This window comes from Zonotrichia leucophrys, chromosome 2, assembly GCF_028769735.1.
Source record: "Zonotrichia leucophrys gambelii isolate GWCS_2022_RI chromosome 2, RI_Zleu_2.0, whole genome shotgun sequence".
In the NCBI taxonomy this organism is placed as follows: Eukaryota; Metazoa; Chordata; class Aves; order Passeriformes; family Passerellidae; genus Zonotrichia; species Zonotrichia leucophrys.
Window position 1 is genome coordinate 16,280,691 of NC_088171.1, and position 15,841 is coordinate 16,296,531.

Sequence of the window (15,841 nt, forward strand, 5' to 3'; positions counted from 1 at the left end):
AGCAGAACCTATCCCTGCAACACTTGTGAGCATCAAACATCTAGGGAAATAAAAATAAAAATCCCTGGCAACAAACATTAACTTTGAAGTTAATATCCCAAAGCGTATTTTGTCAGGACAAGGAACTTCCGAATGTTTTCAGTTTCCCTTACCATTTAGACTTGCACTAAAAAGTATTTCCAGTGAAGGAAAGGGGCAGAGGGGGCAAAACTGTCTTTAATTCACTGGTGTTCCTTACCTGTGACCTCCCAAACAGCCCCACCATATAATACAGCAGATCAGCACCAGTTTGAGAAGTAACTAAAACTTACTGCCTTGCTCTTGCAGAGACGTTGTTTAGATGTTTCTGGAGCATATGAATAAGCTCTCAAATGTAGATCATAATCATAGTCCTTTCTTGACATCCATCCAGCTCTTGTTTTCAGTGACAGATTCATATTGATGGTTTCTAAATATCTTCAACGTAAGACTGTTGCCCTCAGGAAATGATGATACCATCTCTCTTGATCTCATAAATACACCCCCTCAAGTCTTGGTTCTCTTCCCACAGTGGCTTCCGTTTCACTCAGCTCTTCCCCAGATATAACTCCTACTTTAGGGAAGCTCATGGTCAGCCCTCCACCTCCAGTGACAGCCTCTTCTAGGAAAGCTGCCTGCTGAGCTTATTTTCACCAATGAGGCTGATCCTCACAGCCTCCAGGCTTCAGCTCCCTGCTCACCAGCTCCTTCACCTAGCAGACATCTGAAAAAATAACCTGTGCATTCCACTGCTACAACTCTGCTTTTGGCTTCTTTCTCATCTTTTCAGAAATTGGCCAGGAGCCACGACAAGGGTTCAGAACTATTCCCAAAAGGGACAGGCAGTCTAAACAGACAAGTGATGCTGAAAGGCGCTGCATGCACAGTAACCATGGTCTGCCCTGCCTTTTAAGGAATACTGAGCAGCTTGAACATCTATAACCATTTACAAATGAAGCCTGTGTTTCAGCATGAAACCACATACCCAAAATACAAAATTCACTGTTATTTGTCTACAAGTGTCCTGCGTCTATGTGTCAAAATTCCTATAAAATCTTTCCTACCTGTGTCAGTGGATCCCTGTGAATATAATGCAATTAAGTACACACTGCCACAGTTCTGCCACATGCTTCTGTCCTTGGTAACCAATATTCTTATTATTACACCACTACCCATTTGGTTAATCTAAAAAAAAGAGAATCCCAAAGTACTCAAGTACTGCCCTAATCTTCAAAAAGCTACATAGTCTGTTCCTGGGTAAACTGCAGACAATGCACCTCTAGGGTCTGTAAAGATTAAGGGAGCAGCAGGCTCCTTACAGAATCTGTGTCAAGCTTGCTATCAAAGCTTTTATGTTTGCATCAATAGCAAGTTACAATAAACTTCATACTAGCCTCCAAAATGAAGTTCTAATACCAGGATTTAGGTAGAAAACTAAGTTTCAAAATCAAGGCTCAATCTTGAAGAAGTTAATATGAGAATTAATTTCAGCAACCAAAGTAATGACTAGGTGAGTCATTATTTAAGAAAACATTTATGAATCAGAAATGGACCCATATAAGTATTATTTTAAACTCTGAATAAACTATTATGGAATTGACTTGAAGGTCTAACCTTTCAGTTTGTCAACTGGTAGAAGACACTTTTTCTTGCCCAGTTTTTACAAGTACTTGGAAGTATGTATTATTATTGCCTATAGTATTTCCAATGAATAATGTATCAGAGAAAAGAGAAAACACACTTATAAATTGTTCAGATCACACCATTAGAAAAAAAGTCTACACAAGACCATATGCCAGTGCAACATTAAAGAGTCTAAAAGTGCTGAAAATGAAAAAGTAATCATAAAATTGATGTTGCATTTATATGATTATCTCTGAATACAGTCATTTCCTTCATGGAATTTCTGTTCAGAATAAAGAAACGCTCTGTGGAATTGCTAACACTGCTACCATTTAGTCTAATGCATGAGTGGCTCTCAAACTGGACAGGTGAAATATTCACAAATGTACTTTTAAAGTTTGATATTTGCCTGCTCTCCATTTACCATTTCCTTCCTTTTCTCTCTCTCCCCCTTCCTCTGAAAAGACTTCTTTTTAAGTGGATGCAGAGAGCACTCAATGTTTCAAGTCAATAAAAAGCACTGACTCTGCTGTGCTGGAGGGATCTGGAAGGGGGACCATCACTGCTCTCCTGAATATGTGAAAACCAAGGCAAGACTGGGGTGATTCTCTGGATCTCTGCACAGGACAGATCCCTCTGCAGGAATGCTTTCATGTCACCAGGTAGGCAGCAGCTTTGGGGAGAGTGATGAAGCAAGAAAGGCATGAACCTGAAATACAGGTTTAAAGTGAAGCTGAAGGCAAAATAAGAAACAAGTGTGGGTGGAGACCAGTCCTGTGTAGAGAAAACAAATGCGAGTTAACTAAAGACATTTTAAATCAGGTGGTAAACACAAGAGCAAACCCACTTTTCCAACACAAAACAGTGGCACTACCCTTGGAGAGCTGTGGTGGTGCAATGCTTTATGAAACTGCACACCCAACTATCTAATTCCATTCTCTTTATTTTGTCTTGGCACTATCTACACGAATGGAAAACAACTGCAAAAACAGATACAAGCACTTGGGTTTTACTGCCTTCCAAAACACGACTGGATTGGAAACAATGGTTCCAACACATTCATCTTCTTTCAGACTGTGGTTTCATGGAAAGGTGGTTGTTTCTTGAGCTTTTAATTAGCATATCATTTGTATGCTAGCCAAGAGAATTCCCAAAGGCTTTTTCCCATACTGCTCCTGTCAGCCTTTTTTACAGAAGAGTGCCCATCTGAAGGCTACTTCCAAAATGCATCTGAAAAACTTACATTTGAATACTCTTCATTCATAAAACAGATGGAAAAGTGAGGAGTAAGGAGGAGAAAAATGTACAGAAAGAATGCAGACCTGTACAAAAATCATTAGGATGAAAACCAGAGATTGCTTGATTCTCCATTCCCCATAAAGAAATATTAAAATTAATGTTCTTTGGACTGCGTGTCACATTCAATTCCTAAAACAGAATATTAGCTATTGTGTTCCTGTGCTTAAAGTCATTTTCCCACTGCTTTTTGTTGACTGCTTGCATTATTTAACTTTAAAGAGTCCAAGAGGCTTCTGATTGTTTCACTTCCTATTCCTTTCATCCTATTCTTCATCTTGCTGGAATTATTTTTTCCAAATGGTATCAGTAGAGCTGCCAGTCCCCAAGGTTCTTTATTGATCATTTGCTGAGTTTTATCTTCCTTCTGTAAAATCCAGGCACTTTCTCTGGCCATAGCTATAAATTTCTCCAGCTGTGGCTGATTAACATTCTTGCTGATATTAAGGTCTTGTTCAAAGGGATTCCAGATATAAAGAGGAGACGACTCAGGCTTATTTACTTCCTTTCCCTGCAGACAGCATAAAGAAAAAGCCAAAGTTGCATATGTACATTACAGGCTGAGCAAATAACAAACCACTTGAGCTATTACATTAGAATTAAAAGTGTTTTGACCTATTAGAGAACATTTTGCAAAACACCCAGTCATTATTAATCAAGTTAATTTTCTTGTCAACTTGACTGCATTATTCCTGTTCTCTGAACCCTCTTCCAAGGTAAAGAACACACAACTACAGGCTAGCCTATCTTTCTGGCCATTCTCCCATTTGCTGTCCAACAAACCTCAGACCTCACTACTGCAACCTCCTACTCTCAATTCCACTTGTGTATGGGCAGCATCAGGGTGTCATATTAACCTGCACAGCTCAGTTTGATAAAACACTGCATGCACTTAAACTGTTCAAACCATTCCTCCCACACTGTTCAGAGACATCACAGTGCTGGTGTAAGTGGACAAGATTGCTTTGTTGGCTGAAATTCCTCCCAGTTTGGTCTGCTTTTAAGCACAGAGCTATTCAGGTCATGGTCCCCTGTTAGGCACCTGGTATAGTACAACACAAATAGCTGACAACTATGTAGTTTGTTATTTAAATGCACTTCCAGCTCAGTGTTTCTTAGCTGACTGGTTCTGTATAGCAGAACCTCTGCCCAAGCTCTAGCAGGAATCCACCAGCTCCTGCTGGTCAGGAAGTGTAAGTGTACACCTTACATACACTTGCCCCAGGGCCAAGAGCACTGCCAGAGGAAGAGCAGCAGCCCAGATACCTCCCCTGACTAGCTCAGGCTCTAAAGTTTTTGCTTGGCTTTTTCAGGTTTAACAGCAAACTGAAGTTCTCCACCACCTAAATAAATCAGTTTCTAGGATCGATCTGCAAAAAGGGCTCTGTAGCCAGCATCCACACAGCAACTGGCACTGGAACCCCACTCTGGAAGCAGCCCAGCAGGAACAGGAGTGAGTTATGGAGGTTACATTTCCATGTATTCCTATTATACCTGCATGCACACACAGATCAATAGGATGACTAAAACATACAAAGCAAACTGAAGTGCTAGCACAGAGTTATCATGCTATGGCATGCCTACTGAGCTGCAGCACAGTTACTGAAGGCTGATAGAAACTGCAGGAGAAAACTGCAGTGTCAAAAGCATACCCAAACCTCAGCTGTAAGTTTTAATGTAGGCTCTGGTTGGGTCTGGACTCCCAACTTCAAATGTGAATTTTGTCAGCTCACAGGGCTTGTCACAGAGTTTTGCTATGACAGACATCCTGACATTTTAAAAGTTTTTCTCCCACAGAAGCAAAAGAGCTTTGACTTTTTTAAAACTGCCACTTTTATAACAGGGCTTTTCACTAAAATCACACTAGCTTTGCATCAGTTTCTGCTTTCCAGCATATGCAAGCAATGACACTGTAAATGCTCTTAATGGTATTGTAAGTTACTGGGCTCCAAGAAGAAAACACTCCTCCTTCACAGAAAGAACTCTGTTTCCATATAAATGTTTTTTTATATATAATTAAAGATGATAGAAATTGTTGCATAGCATATGCAGTTTGTCAAATGGCAGACAGAGAGATTCAGTTGCTAATGATGAGCAATTAAAATTCATTTACCTTTCGAAGATTTATGGAATTCTTTCTGAAGTCAAAGTTCCCAAAATATTCAAAAAACTCACTCAACAATACATCTAAGGAGAAAGAAAAACAAGAGCCATCAGTAACATTAAAGAAAAGTTTGTTTTCAATATGGTCATAAAATAAAGTTATGAAGATCTACCTACCAAGTGTTTCTGTGTTTTTTGTAGGTTTAATCTTCCTTAAATCACTAACAAATGAGCAATCATATCCTCCAATTATATGCTTGTCTTTTTCACCTGAAAGAAAAAAATTGTGGGCATATTTTGAAGTAATAAACAGTTAAATACCATTGTATTTATAAAATTCAGATAACAAGCTGAAAGCAATGCTACCATACTACACAAATCAAATTAGGAATTCACAAGTGAACTTTTAGGTTAAGATTCAAATTAAGTGGTAAAAGATTTAAAAGAAAAACGTCCATAGATAGGCAAAGGAAAAGCATCATGAGCAAATGGCACACTTTTTAAGTCCTGCAAGACTAAGATAAATGACATCTTTGTACCTCTGAAACTTCTTATAAGTAACAAGCAGGGTATCTATGCAAAGAGGGCTGTATTACACACTTAACAGCACAACTCTCTGAGGTTACTACCTACATGAGGGTTTAAAAACAGATCAGCCCCAGAGCGTTCACTGTCTTCCTCTGAAAAACTTCACAGAATTAGGAACACTCTTGTAAATATCAGAACACATGTTTTATGTAAAAACATTTTTACAGAATTCTGAAGGAAATATTTAAAATTATTTTAAAGTAACTGAACACAGACCCTTTCCTCCACTTCAAGCACTCAAAGCTTCCACGGAATCATGTCAATAAGCAGAACACATGAGTCAGGAATCAAGAACTTGGGGTGTCATTGTCAATGTTTTCATACGATTCACTGAAGATAACACACCCTGAGTGCTGTGTAAGAAACCTCGAGAACAGCTTGTTTGTGGAGATACAAGAATTATTTGCAAGGGGCCTGAACAGTCTCAAGGATATTACAAATTAGGAGGAGAAAACACAGCCTTCTTTTAAGCATTTGGTAGCTATAAAACAATACTCATCATATCATCATATTTTGTGCAGTTAAGTCTGCACAAAATCCTTAACTCCAGAAATGTTCAAGATCCTACAAGAATTCTAAGGAACAAAATTTTAAAAAAATTCAGGAGCACTGAACAAGTAAATTACATTTAATTATCTAAGGGATAGAATAAGTCTAACCCCTCTAAATAGAATTAGTATTGTATTGAAAAGGGATTTATTTTGCCTTTAAAGATGCACTATTTTCCCTTAAAAAACCCATGTAAAACTTGTGTATTCCTTCAAACTTAAAACACAAATAATATTCATTAGTATTCAAGAGCATGAAGAAATTGCTTGGGTTTGTTTATCACTTTAGATAAAACAAACATGCAATAAACAATAAACTGCAATAAACACAAACAGCTGTGCTTACCTGCCAGTTCCTTGAGCTGGTCTAGTGTTGGAATGATAGGCGGCGATCTCCTCTGCAGAAAAAACATGACCATCATGGTCAGGGAGAAGTTTGTGATCCAGGTGCCAGGAGCACTGTTGGTGAGCCCATGGACACGGGCCCAGCACCGGATGGAGAACACCAAGGCTCGCACACGGGAATCGAGGCAGCCATAGATGTACAGCAGCTCTGAACTCCTTATTGCAATGCTGAAGGGGAAATGTAAATGATGAGAAAATACTGAAAAGTATCAGGTGCAGTAGTCATTGTTCATTAAGGGGGCTTTAATGGAAAAAGGAATTAACTTTTATATATTTTAAATAATAGAAGAGAATCGTAGACTAGTACAATGGTTTGGGAAGGAATGCCTGGAATTATCAGGATCAAATACCTGGTAGTTTTTCACAACAAGAATTATACAATTCTGGGTAAATAATAAGCATTTGCACTGTTTCCTGTTTCCACAATCCACATCACAGTGGGAGGGAAAAAAAACCAAAACAAAGAAAACACCATCAAGTAATGTGGAGCCAAACTATGCAGAACTGAGGCAAAAAAACCTCAGCCACAATTACCTTTGGTATGTTAGATAATATCTCTACCCTTTTATTATTTATTTATTTATTATTAACATATAATAAAATACAACTAGAACTTCTTTTACTGCTTTTATCTAAAAGATAGTAAAATGCTGCACTGAAAAATAATCTAAGTGCAGAGACACAATGAAATCCACAAAACAAGTCAGTTTGGTAATTTTCAAATGATTAGTGTTTAGTCGAGCTGAAAAAAACAACTAATCTGGAAGGATAAAGGTTTTCAGATGGATCAGTTTTTGATCGCCTTTATCACACTGTTACACAACCATTCATGTATTGTACAAATGGGAGGGCAAGAAAAAGTAGGAAAAAAAATGGAAGTACAGTATAAGAGTAAAACTGACTTTGGTTCAGTTTTAGCCTGAGGTGCTAAAAGATGTTCTAAAAATTCAGCACATCCTTTTGAGGATATTTACTCGGTCAAAATTTTGTAACACCTGGACTTCTTAAATTTCAGCTGTGAGATGCTGTAGGGTGTCCAGAGAGATGTGTTTCTAATAAAAATTATAACAAGGCAAGACATACAGTCCCAACCAGCCAAACTATCAGCAGTAAGTTACAAGGAAGCTTGTACAGAACTACATGCTGACTTTCACTGTGGCTGCATATAAAGAAGTAATTTCATTGTAAGAAACTTGTTCAGTATTGTCTCAACAACTCCTGCATATTCTGAAACAGAGCTTTGGGTCATTCAGCAGTGTATCTGATCCGATTGTATCTGATGCAGAGAAGTCACAAAACTGCACTAAAAACTTGTATCACAGATACACAAAACAATCTGAGTTGGAAGGGACCCACTTGGATCATCAAAGTCCAATTCCTGGCCCTGTACAGGACAGCCCTGAGTCACACCCTGTGCTGAGAGTATTGTCAAAAACCTCCTTCAACTCTGTCAGGCTTGGTGCTGTGACCACTTTTCTGGAGAGCCTGTTCCAGGGCTCAAACCTTTTTCTAATATCCAACCTGCATCTCCCAGACACAACTTCAGGCCTGGGTCCTGTCACTTTTATCCTGAAGAATAATCACTCATATTTTTCTATTCCCCAACAACAATGCAGAGGGTCAGTAACTCATTTTGGGCTATGTGCACTTATGCCAGAGCTGTTTACTGAGTGAGGGGGTGTTTCTGACTGTAACCCGGGACAGCAGAAGCCCAAAGGGGCGGCGCGGCCACTCCCGTGTCACCGGGGGGGCTCTGAGGGGATTCCTGGGCAGCCGGCGCCCCCTAGCGGGCAGTGCTGCGAGCGGCCCCGGGAACGCCGCGGGCTCCTCTTCCCTCCGGGAATTCCCCTGGCGTCCGGGCATCTTCCCAGCAAACAGGGGCATGCAGGCCTTAAGAAGAAGGGAAGGACACCAAAATAACTAGAAGCAAAATCCCTAAAAATTAACATTCTGGAGCTGCTTAATCTGAAAAGCAATCAAGAAAGGCTGTGCAGATGCCACGGGGAAGTAATGACTAATGAACACTGACTGCCTTCTTTCCTGTTTTATAAGCCAACCTTCTTCCACAGACTGGTTTTTGAGGCCTCAGCTTCAGCTAGCAAGTATTTCCTATGCTGGAGAAAGACAACTTAAGGACAATAAACTCTAACCTCTAGAAGTCAAAAAATATCCTTTTTACTTTCAGAACCAACATTCACATTTGTTAGGAACACAGAAAAGAGAAAACAGTTGATACAGGTTCAGAACACTTTAAGCACATCAGAATTCTCTGTAAACTTTTTATAACCAGGTCTCACCTGTTGCTCACTGACAGATCACACTGGAATCCTGTTGGCTGATGGGAAAACTTCACCAGAGGGCAGCGGGCATTGAGGATCTTCTGTACATTCGCACACCCAGGACCAAAATTGTCAAGGCAGTCACCAATCACAGAGAGAATCCTCTGAGTTGCTAATCTCTCTGATGGTAATCTTTTCATCTGATATTCCATTTCAAAGGGACCTTTTTTCTAACACAGAATTTTAAAAGCAAGCTGTTAGCTCTCAAACAAGAGACATTTAAAAATACTTCTGAAAGACCACTGCAATTTGCAAAGGAGTTTGTACAACTGGAACTGAAAGAAAAGAATTATTCAAAGCAGTCCACAGAACTTAAAATAGGTAAAAACATTATTGCTCTCTCTTTTACATTCTTTTCTGGCAATGCAATTTTTCCAGCTAATAGTGATCAACTTACTATAAATCTACATGTTCAAACAGAAGTGTAATAGTACTACATCTCACTACTGGCTAAAAAAGGTAATTCTAGAATTACCAGGAGAGCATAAATGCTTTGACTGCCAAGAGGAGCATACAATTACAGAAGGGCAATACAACCAAACTACCAATAATTTCAAACTATCAGTGATTCCATGTCAAATCCTCAAAGAACAATGCATTATTAGTAAATCAATGTAAGGAAAAATGTCTTTTTCATTTTAAAAAGTTAAAAAATTTAGCATGCAAATTACTTAAATCATTCAAAATTAAGATACTATTATGGAAGACTTAAAAAAAATTACTTTGTGTCATATATAGTTTCCCTGAAAGACAAAAATATTGTGAAGATATATTCTAACATCAGAAATTAACTTCTCTGTAGGTCTTCATATTTTGATTTGCCCTATTTGTAGTTTTTACCTCAATAAAATACCTGTGAAATCTCTATTTTCTTTATAGTCTTGTGTTTTTAAGGGATCAGCTAGTTTTATTTGCTAATCCTATACTTGACACTGACTTATACTCCCCCTTGGAACATGCCATGGGTGAATGCATACTGTACAAATAAAATTACAGTGATGTAACAGTAACTGAGATACCGAGTGCATTACTTTTGTTGCCCACAAACCAGTGACCTCAGACAGGTGAAACAATTCAGAAGTTATGGACCTTGCAACCTTTCCCATAAGGTCAGGTCAGGGGCTGAGTTTCTGAGTCTCTCTGGCCATCACTGAGGTGACTGTTCCCGAGGGGAGTGGCTCTCCAGTCAGCTCCACGTGAGGTGGGACATGCCAGGGCAGCAATCCCTAATCCCATCTGGCTGTGAGGCTGCATCCTACACAGGGCTGGCTCTGAGTGAAAGGAGCCTGTAACCATCAACATCGAGGCAGTTAACAGGAAAGATAAAGATGGGTACTCAGCTGACCTGTACGTGGGCGGTGTTTACATATTTGTGACAAAAACCACAATGGGCCTTTCCAGACAGCACCTCACTCTTTCTCAAAAACTGAATGAAGAGTCTTTTAAAAGTAGATATTTTTAGCAATTAAATGAACCTTCATATACTTATATACCTTCATGTAACTTTGGTGCTAGCTAGGGGCTATGAAGTACTGATAGACTTACCCCAACCCTGTGGTTCTTCCCCAAGTCTTATCATGTAGATGGAAACAGCAAATATGAAACTATTATTGACAGTAAACAGTTACTTTTTGGTAAACTGATACAGTAACCTAAGCAAGAAGCACAACAGTTTAATAAAAACTGCTACTCTAAAGTATCACAGAGCCCTGTTTACAGTCATTCCCTAATCTCCTAAACTGCCCAGAGGTTAAAAACGCCCTATCTGTGATCTAGCATCCACTCTTGGTAAAGAAAGTTCCCACTTCTACCCCTTTTCTTAAATTGCAATTAGTAATAAGTTTGCCATAAGGCTCAAAATCAGTTATTTAATGTAAATAGGTGCTGAAATGCCTGATACTCCTGGTTCCTGGCACCCCCTGAAAGGCTACAGAAGTGCAGAAATCAGAACACACCTTCTCCACTGCTGCTAAATCACCTTGTAACTAAAGCTACCTCCCCTTTGTCTCCCCAGAGTAGTAAGTCTCTCAGCTATTCACAGGTAATCACAGCTGCTCACTCAGCCTCAAATACTCTACATTTCACAACAGAACTTCTATCTCCAGAGAGAATACATAGTAAAGAAAACAGCTAGTTACCAAACAAGCTTTGAAAATAGACATTTTGTACTTAAAAGTTATTCCTTCAAAATTTAACAGGCAATTTCACTGATTAAGCATAAAGATTTTAACATTTCACACACACACGACAACCCTTCTCTTCAGCTGATATATTTGCTTTCATTGTGATTTATCACTGCAGTAATACTAAAAACTATATACATTTGAAGGATTATTTCTTTAGAAGTAACTTACACAGCAATATACAAATTATACAGAAAAGTGGAGAGAGTTTTCAATCTTCAAAAGTTTAAGCCCATTGTCTTCTAAGGAAAAACTTAAAAGACAATGGGCTTAAACTATTTTCCAAAACTTCAACAGTTTTTCCTAAACTATCTATCACCACACAAATAAAAAGAAAAGTTTTCATGAGAATCACTTACTCGAGTATTCATGCAGAATCTGTGACCTGTAAGCATTCACCATGACTATCCCACATCCTGAGCTCTCCCACCTGCACACACTCAATATGTGCCTATAGATATACACACAGCCCAGTACATAATCCAGTAACTTCCCTGGAGCATAAAGCCATCTCTTTAAGGTAAGGAAAAGAATCGTGACAATCCTCCCACAACACAGATGTGCACATGCACAAATTTACTTTGCTTTAGGACATGGGGGACCCTAAAAAACAAAGCCAAGCTTTAACAGAGCATGGCTGAAGCACAGAAGCTACAGAAAAGAAAACATGACAATAGAATGGGAAGGTCTTTTCAGAAGACTCTGCTGAAACAATTTTGGAGGATGAGGATTTTCTTCATAGTGAAATTCACCCTAACAGTGCAAAGTTTTGTGAACACCAAATAATTTTCTTTCTATCGCAATGAACATCTCATCCATGTCACAATCAGTTTTTGAAAGCCTTCAGATCGAAACATTCAAATAAACTTGTCACACTCTATTGTACGAACCCATTTAAAATTTAAATAAAAATACACTCATTCCTGTGTGTGAAACAGCAAATGAGCTGCTCTGTTGAAGAAATCCAACAAACTGAAGATGCACAAATCTTACCATTTTTGTGGCATGCTTTCCTGTGTCACGGAAGTCCAGGAACATGTCCACATCAGATCCCAGTTTGCCAAAGGTGTTGACTGAAGAGCCAAATGGCTTCACTGTGCTGTCAGGGAAATAGGCACGCGCAAAATCCCGAACCAAGGAGCAGGCCAGAAATCGCAGCCTGATGTTTTCCTCTGTCAGCTGATACTCATCCAGTAGGATGTACATCTGACTGCTTATCTGGTTCAGAAAATAAACACCATCAAAATACAACGACCCATCTTCTATTAACATATATTTTCATCTATTTAATATCAATGCAATTACATGGTTATTTTTCAAAACTTCAAAAAGGTTTCTTTCATACAGAAAAATTATTTTCATAATTAGAATGAATAATTTCATTTATTTACTTCAATGTAAGAGAACCACTCACATAAAATGCTAATATGTTACCGTTTTAATAAAAATAAATAGCTTTATAAGTTTCACATGACCACTTGCAAATCTGAAATGAACATGCCTTATTTTTAATTAAGAGAGATCTAGAAGCCTCTACTTACACTGTCTGCAAGGCAAAGCTTTTCAATAAGGTTTTTCACTGGAATGTGACTCTGAGGAGAGAGGTGAAGTGGTGTCTCTTCAAGGTGTTGACTCACTGGGTTTTTCAGTGTGAAAGTAAAAAGTCTTGATTTGAATGGGACAACATGATGCTCTGAAGCACTTGGGATCCCAACAGCATCCTGCAACGAGGCTATACTGCTCTTTTCAGAAAATTCTATTAAAGCACTGATGCCCTAAAACATTAAGAATGGAAATACAGGGTGAGATAAATGCATACAATGATTAAACTCATTGTACTGATATTGCTCAGATGCTCCTGGGGCTCCTGAGACAGATTAATATGACAGCCCTGAAGCCAAATCCTAGGTTCCATATCTCAAAACATTTTAGATGCTTTTCCACAAGAGATTAAAAGTATTTAAAATGTGCTATTCTTGGAAGCAAGCACTAAACATAAAAGGTCAGAACTATATTCATCTTCACAACTGAAATACTCAAGAAACACACAACAGCTACCTCTATTGTCAGAACAATGAATGGTGCTATGTGAAAGTTTCAAAGATTTAGTGCAAAACAGGTTGCTGGCTATTCCTTAGAGGTGTTGCTTAGCTGACCTATGAATAAACATCAACTGCTCAGCAACTTGTGAACATTAGCACAGATAAATACAGATTTAATACACTAAGTGTATATAATTTGGTAACTTAATGAGGCCTTAACCAAATTTTCTTTCTGGTATTTCCTTTCATCTAAGTCTAGATTTTAGTTGACATCATTAATTACTTACACGATTTTCAAAAAAGAAATGACTCTTAACATTCCCATGACTGGATAAGTACTGCAATAATTTTTTTTCATTAAGTCTTGATGGGCACTTAATTAAAACAGTCCGTTCAGCTTGATCCAGTCGTTCTGCTTGGACTTCAGCAAATGTTTTCTTTCTGGTACTGACTTCAGCATCTGTGAGAAGAAACAAGCATCAAGGCTTTTCCAAGTAAACAAAAAGATGTGTGGCTAGTTTTAGTACACTTAATCCTTTCCTATGGATTGAACAACTGAACAAAGGTTTTTCCTGACTCTACAAGATCATGACAGCAAAAATGAAAAGAATGAAGAATGAATGAAAGAAATATAATGCATACATTTGTAATAACAAGGAGTAGGAAAGGTAGGAAGAAAACAAAACTGACTTCCTTTGGTGCACAGGAAGCTTCATAACACAAGGAATCTTTTGTTCTTTAATTTGCTGTTCACCATAAAAAACTTAGCACACCCATAAGAGATAGGAAATGCCAGCTAGGCAGTGAGACAGCTCTAGACCTTTGGCAAGCTTCACTGAAAAGACAGTCTCTCTTAACTACCACAAAACCAGCACTTTGGAACAATTCAACACTTGCTATTTTTACAACTCAGCACCTTCCTTTACGGTAAACACCCACTCAAAATTTTCACTTAATAACACACTTTCATCTACTACAATAAACCCACAGAGCAGTCATATCTCATCACACTACTGGCAATCTGTACTGCTGCTGACAGCCTCCAGAATTCACATGGAATCAAGACATGCTGAACATCCAGAAACATGGAACTTTTTTCCTCTTTGCATACAAAGGGGCCATCTTCCAAATCTGAAATCATGATCACTTCCCTGCATAGCTTTCAAATAATCCACTGACCACATCTCATCAGCAGAGCCCGTGAAGCTGTTGCCTGTTAATATTTCCCTTTTGTCACTTGGATCGGGGAGCTGGGGAGCATTTCCCAGCAGCTACCATGTGCCACACGGGTATTCAGCAGAGAGCACTTTATTCTGCTTTTGGTTTTGAAGAACCCATGGGATATCGTGGCCTCAAGAAAACCTTTAAGTATCATTACATGATAGTTGTTGGTATTACTTGATAGTATTTATTTTTTAAAAATCTTTAATTTTATAGCGTTACTGAGCTCTCACAGTATTATTTACTGTTGTAAATAATAACCACAGTAGTTCTTTCAACAGCCAAGTTTTATACTAGCATTATTTATGCTAGCATTTTTTCCTTAGAAAACTAAGGAAACACTTTATGAAGATTATAAATATCACAGTTTCCATGGAAACAGAGAAGGATGAAGTGACCAAGAGTGCAAAAAAGACAAGTCCCATGGATGGATGACATGGACCTGCATTAGGCTAGAATGGCTGTGATTTTTGCCTGATTTACTACCTGTAAATGCATGTACAAAGCTGTGCATGCTTAGCCACTACAGAGATGTGATCTCACAACTTCTGGCTCTGCTGTCCTTTGCACAGCCTGAGCATGGGACTGACGCACAGCAGCAACAGACACCCCTCACTAGTTCTCTGCTTGTACTAAAGACACTAAAGCGCCAGTCACACGTTTCCTATGCCCTTTGAGAGGCCTCTCGGGATAAGCCCCGTCACTCGATTCACCTCTAGCTGCTATCTACATTTAACAACCCGCGTCCCGGGCACTGACAGCGGACCCTGGCCCCCAGGGCTGCAGCCCCGGACGGCACAGGCCGACCTCACCGCCCGGCCGGGCTGCCCGGGCCCTGCGGGACTCCTCACGCCCAGGATTCGGGCGCTGCTCCGGCGATGCCGGCGGGGCCGAGCGGGTCAGGCGGCCGCTCCCCTCCCCACGCCCCCGGGCACAGCCGGCTGTGCGGCACCGCGGCGAACGCAGCGAGGCCCGGCGAGCCGTCCCTACCTTCCCCCGGCTCCTCGGCAGCCGGCTGCGCGGCGGCACCGGAGCGGCCGAGCCGGGCGTGCCCGCGGGAGCCGGGCCCGGGGAGGCGCAGGCGGCCCCGCAGCAGCGCCATGGCAGGGCCTCCCGCGCGGAGCGCCATGGCCGGCTCGGCCGCCCCGCTCTGCGCAAGCGCCGCGTTCCACGGCGGCCGGCGGGGCTCAGCCCGCTCCGTGCGCGCTGGAAGGGCTGAGGGTGCCCAGGGGGTTTGAGCGTTCCGGTGGGAGGGAGCAAAGCTGAGAGGGCAGCCCGGGGTGAGGGCAGTGCCTGCGGCGGGCAGGCGGGACAAACAGCTGCCAGCAGTGCCCTGGGGCCAGGAGGGCCAACCCTGGCCTGGGGGGCATCAGGCACAGCGTGGCCAGTAGGGCAAGGGAGGGATTGTCCCGCTCTGCTCTGCTCTGGGGCGGCCTCACCTTGAGGCCGGTGTGCAGTTTTGGGCACCACAGTGT

At 40.5% G+C, this 15,841-nt stretch overlaps 1 protein-coding gene across 1 annotated transcript; it reads right to left on the reverse strand.

Moving 5' to 3' along the window:
• Nucleotides 1-2,566: 2,566 nt before the first annotated feature.
• MTPAP (mitochondrial poly(A) polymerase) lies at nt 2,567-15,501 on the reverse strand. The gene is made up of 9 exons (XM_064704035.1): nt 15,357-15,501; nt 13,433-13,605; nt 12,645-12,878; nt 12,097-12,321; nt 8,879-9,090; nt 6,523-6,749; nt 5,218-5,310; nt 5,051-5,124; nt 2,567-3,448 (listed from the first exon to the last, which is right to left on the reverse strand). Exons 1-9 carry the CDS (start codon nt 15,493-15,495, stop codon nt 3,110-3,112), a joined length of 1,716 nt encoding a protein of 571 aa, XP_064560105.1. The 5' UTR covers nt 15,496-15,501; the 3' UTR covers nt 2,567-3,109.
• Nucleotides 15,502-15,841: the final 340 nt, after the last annotated feature.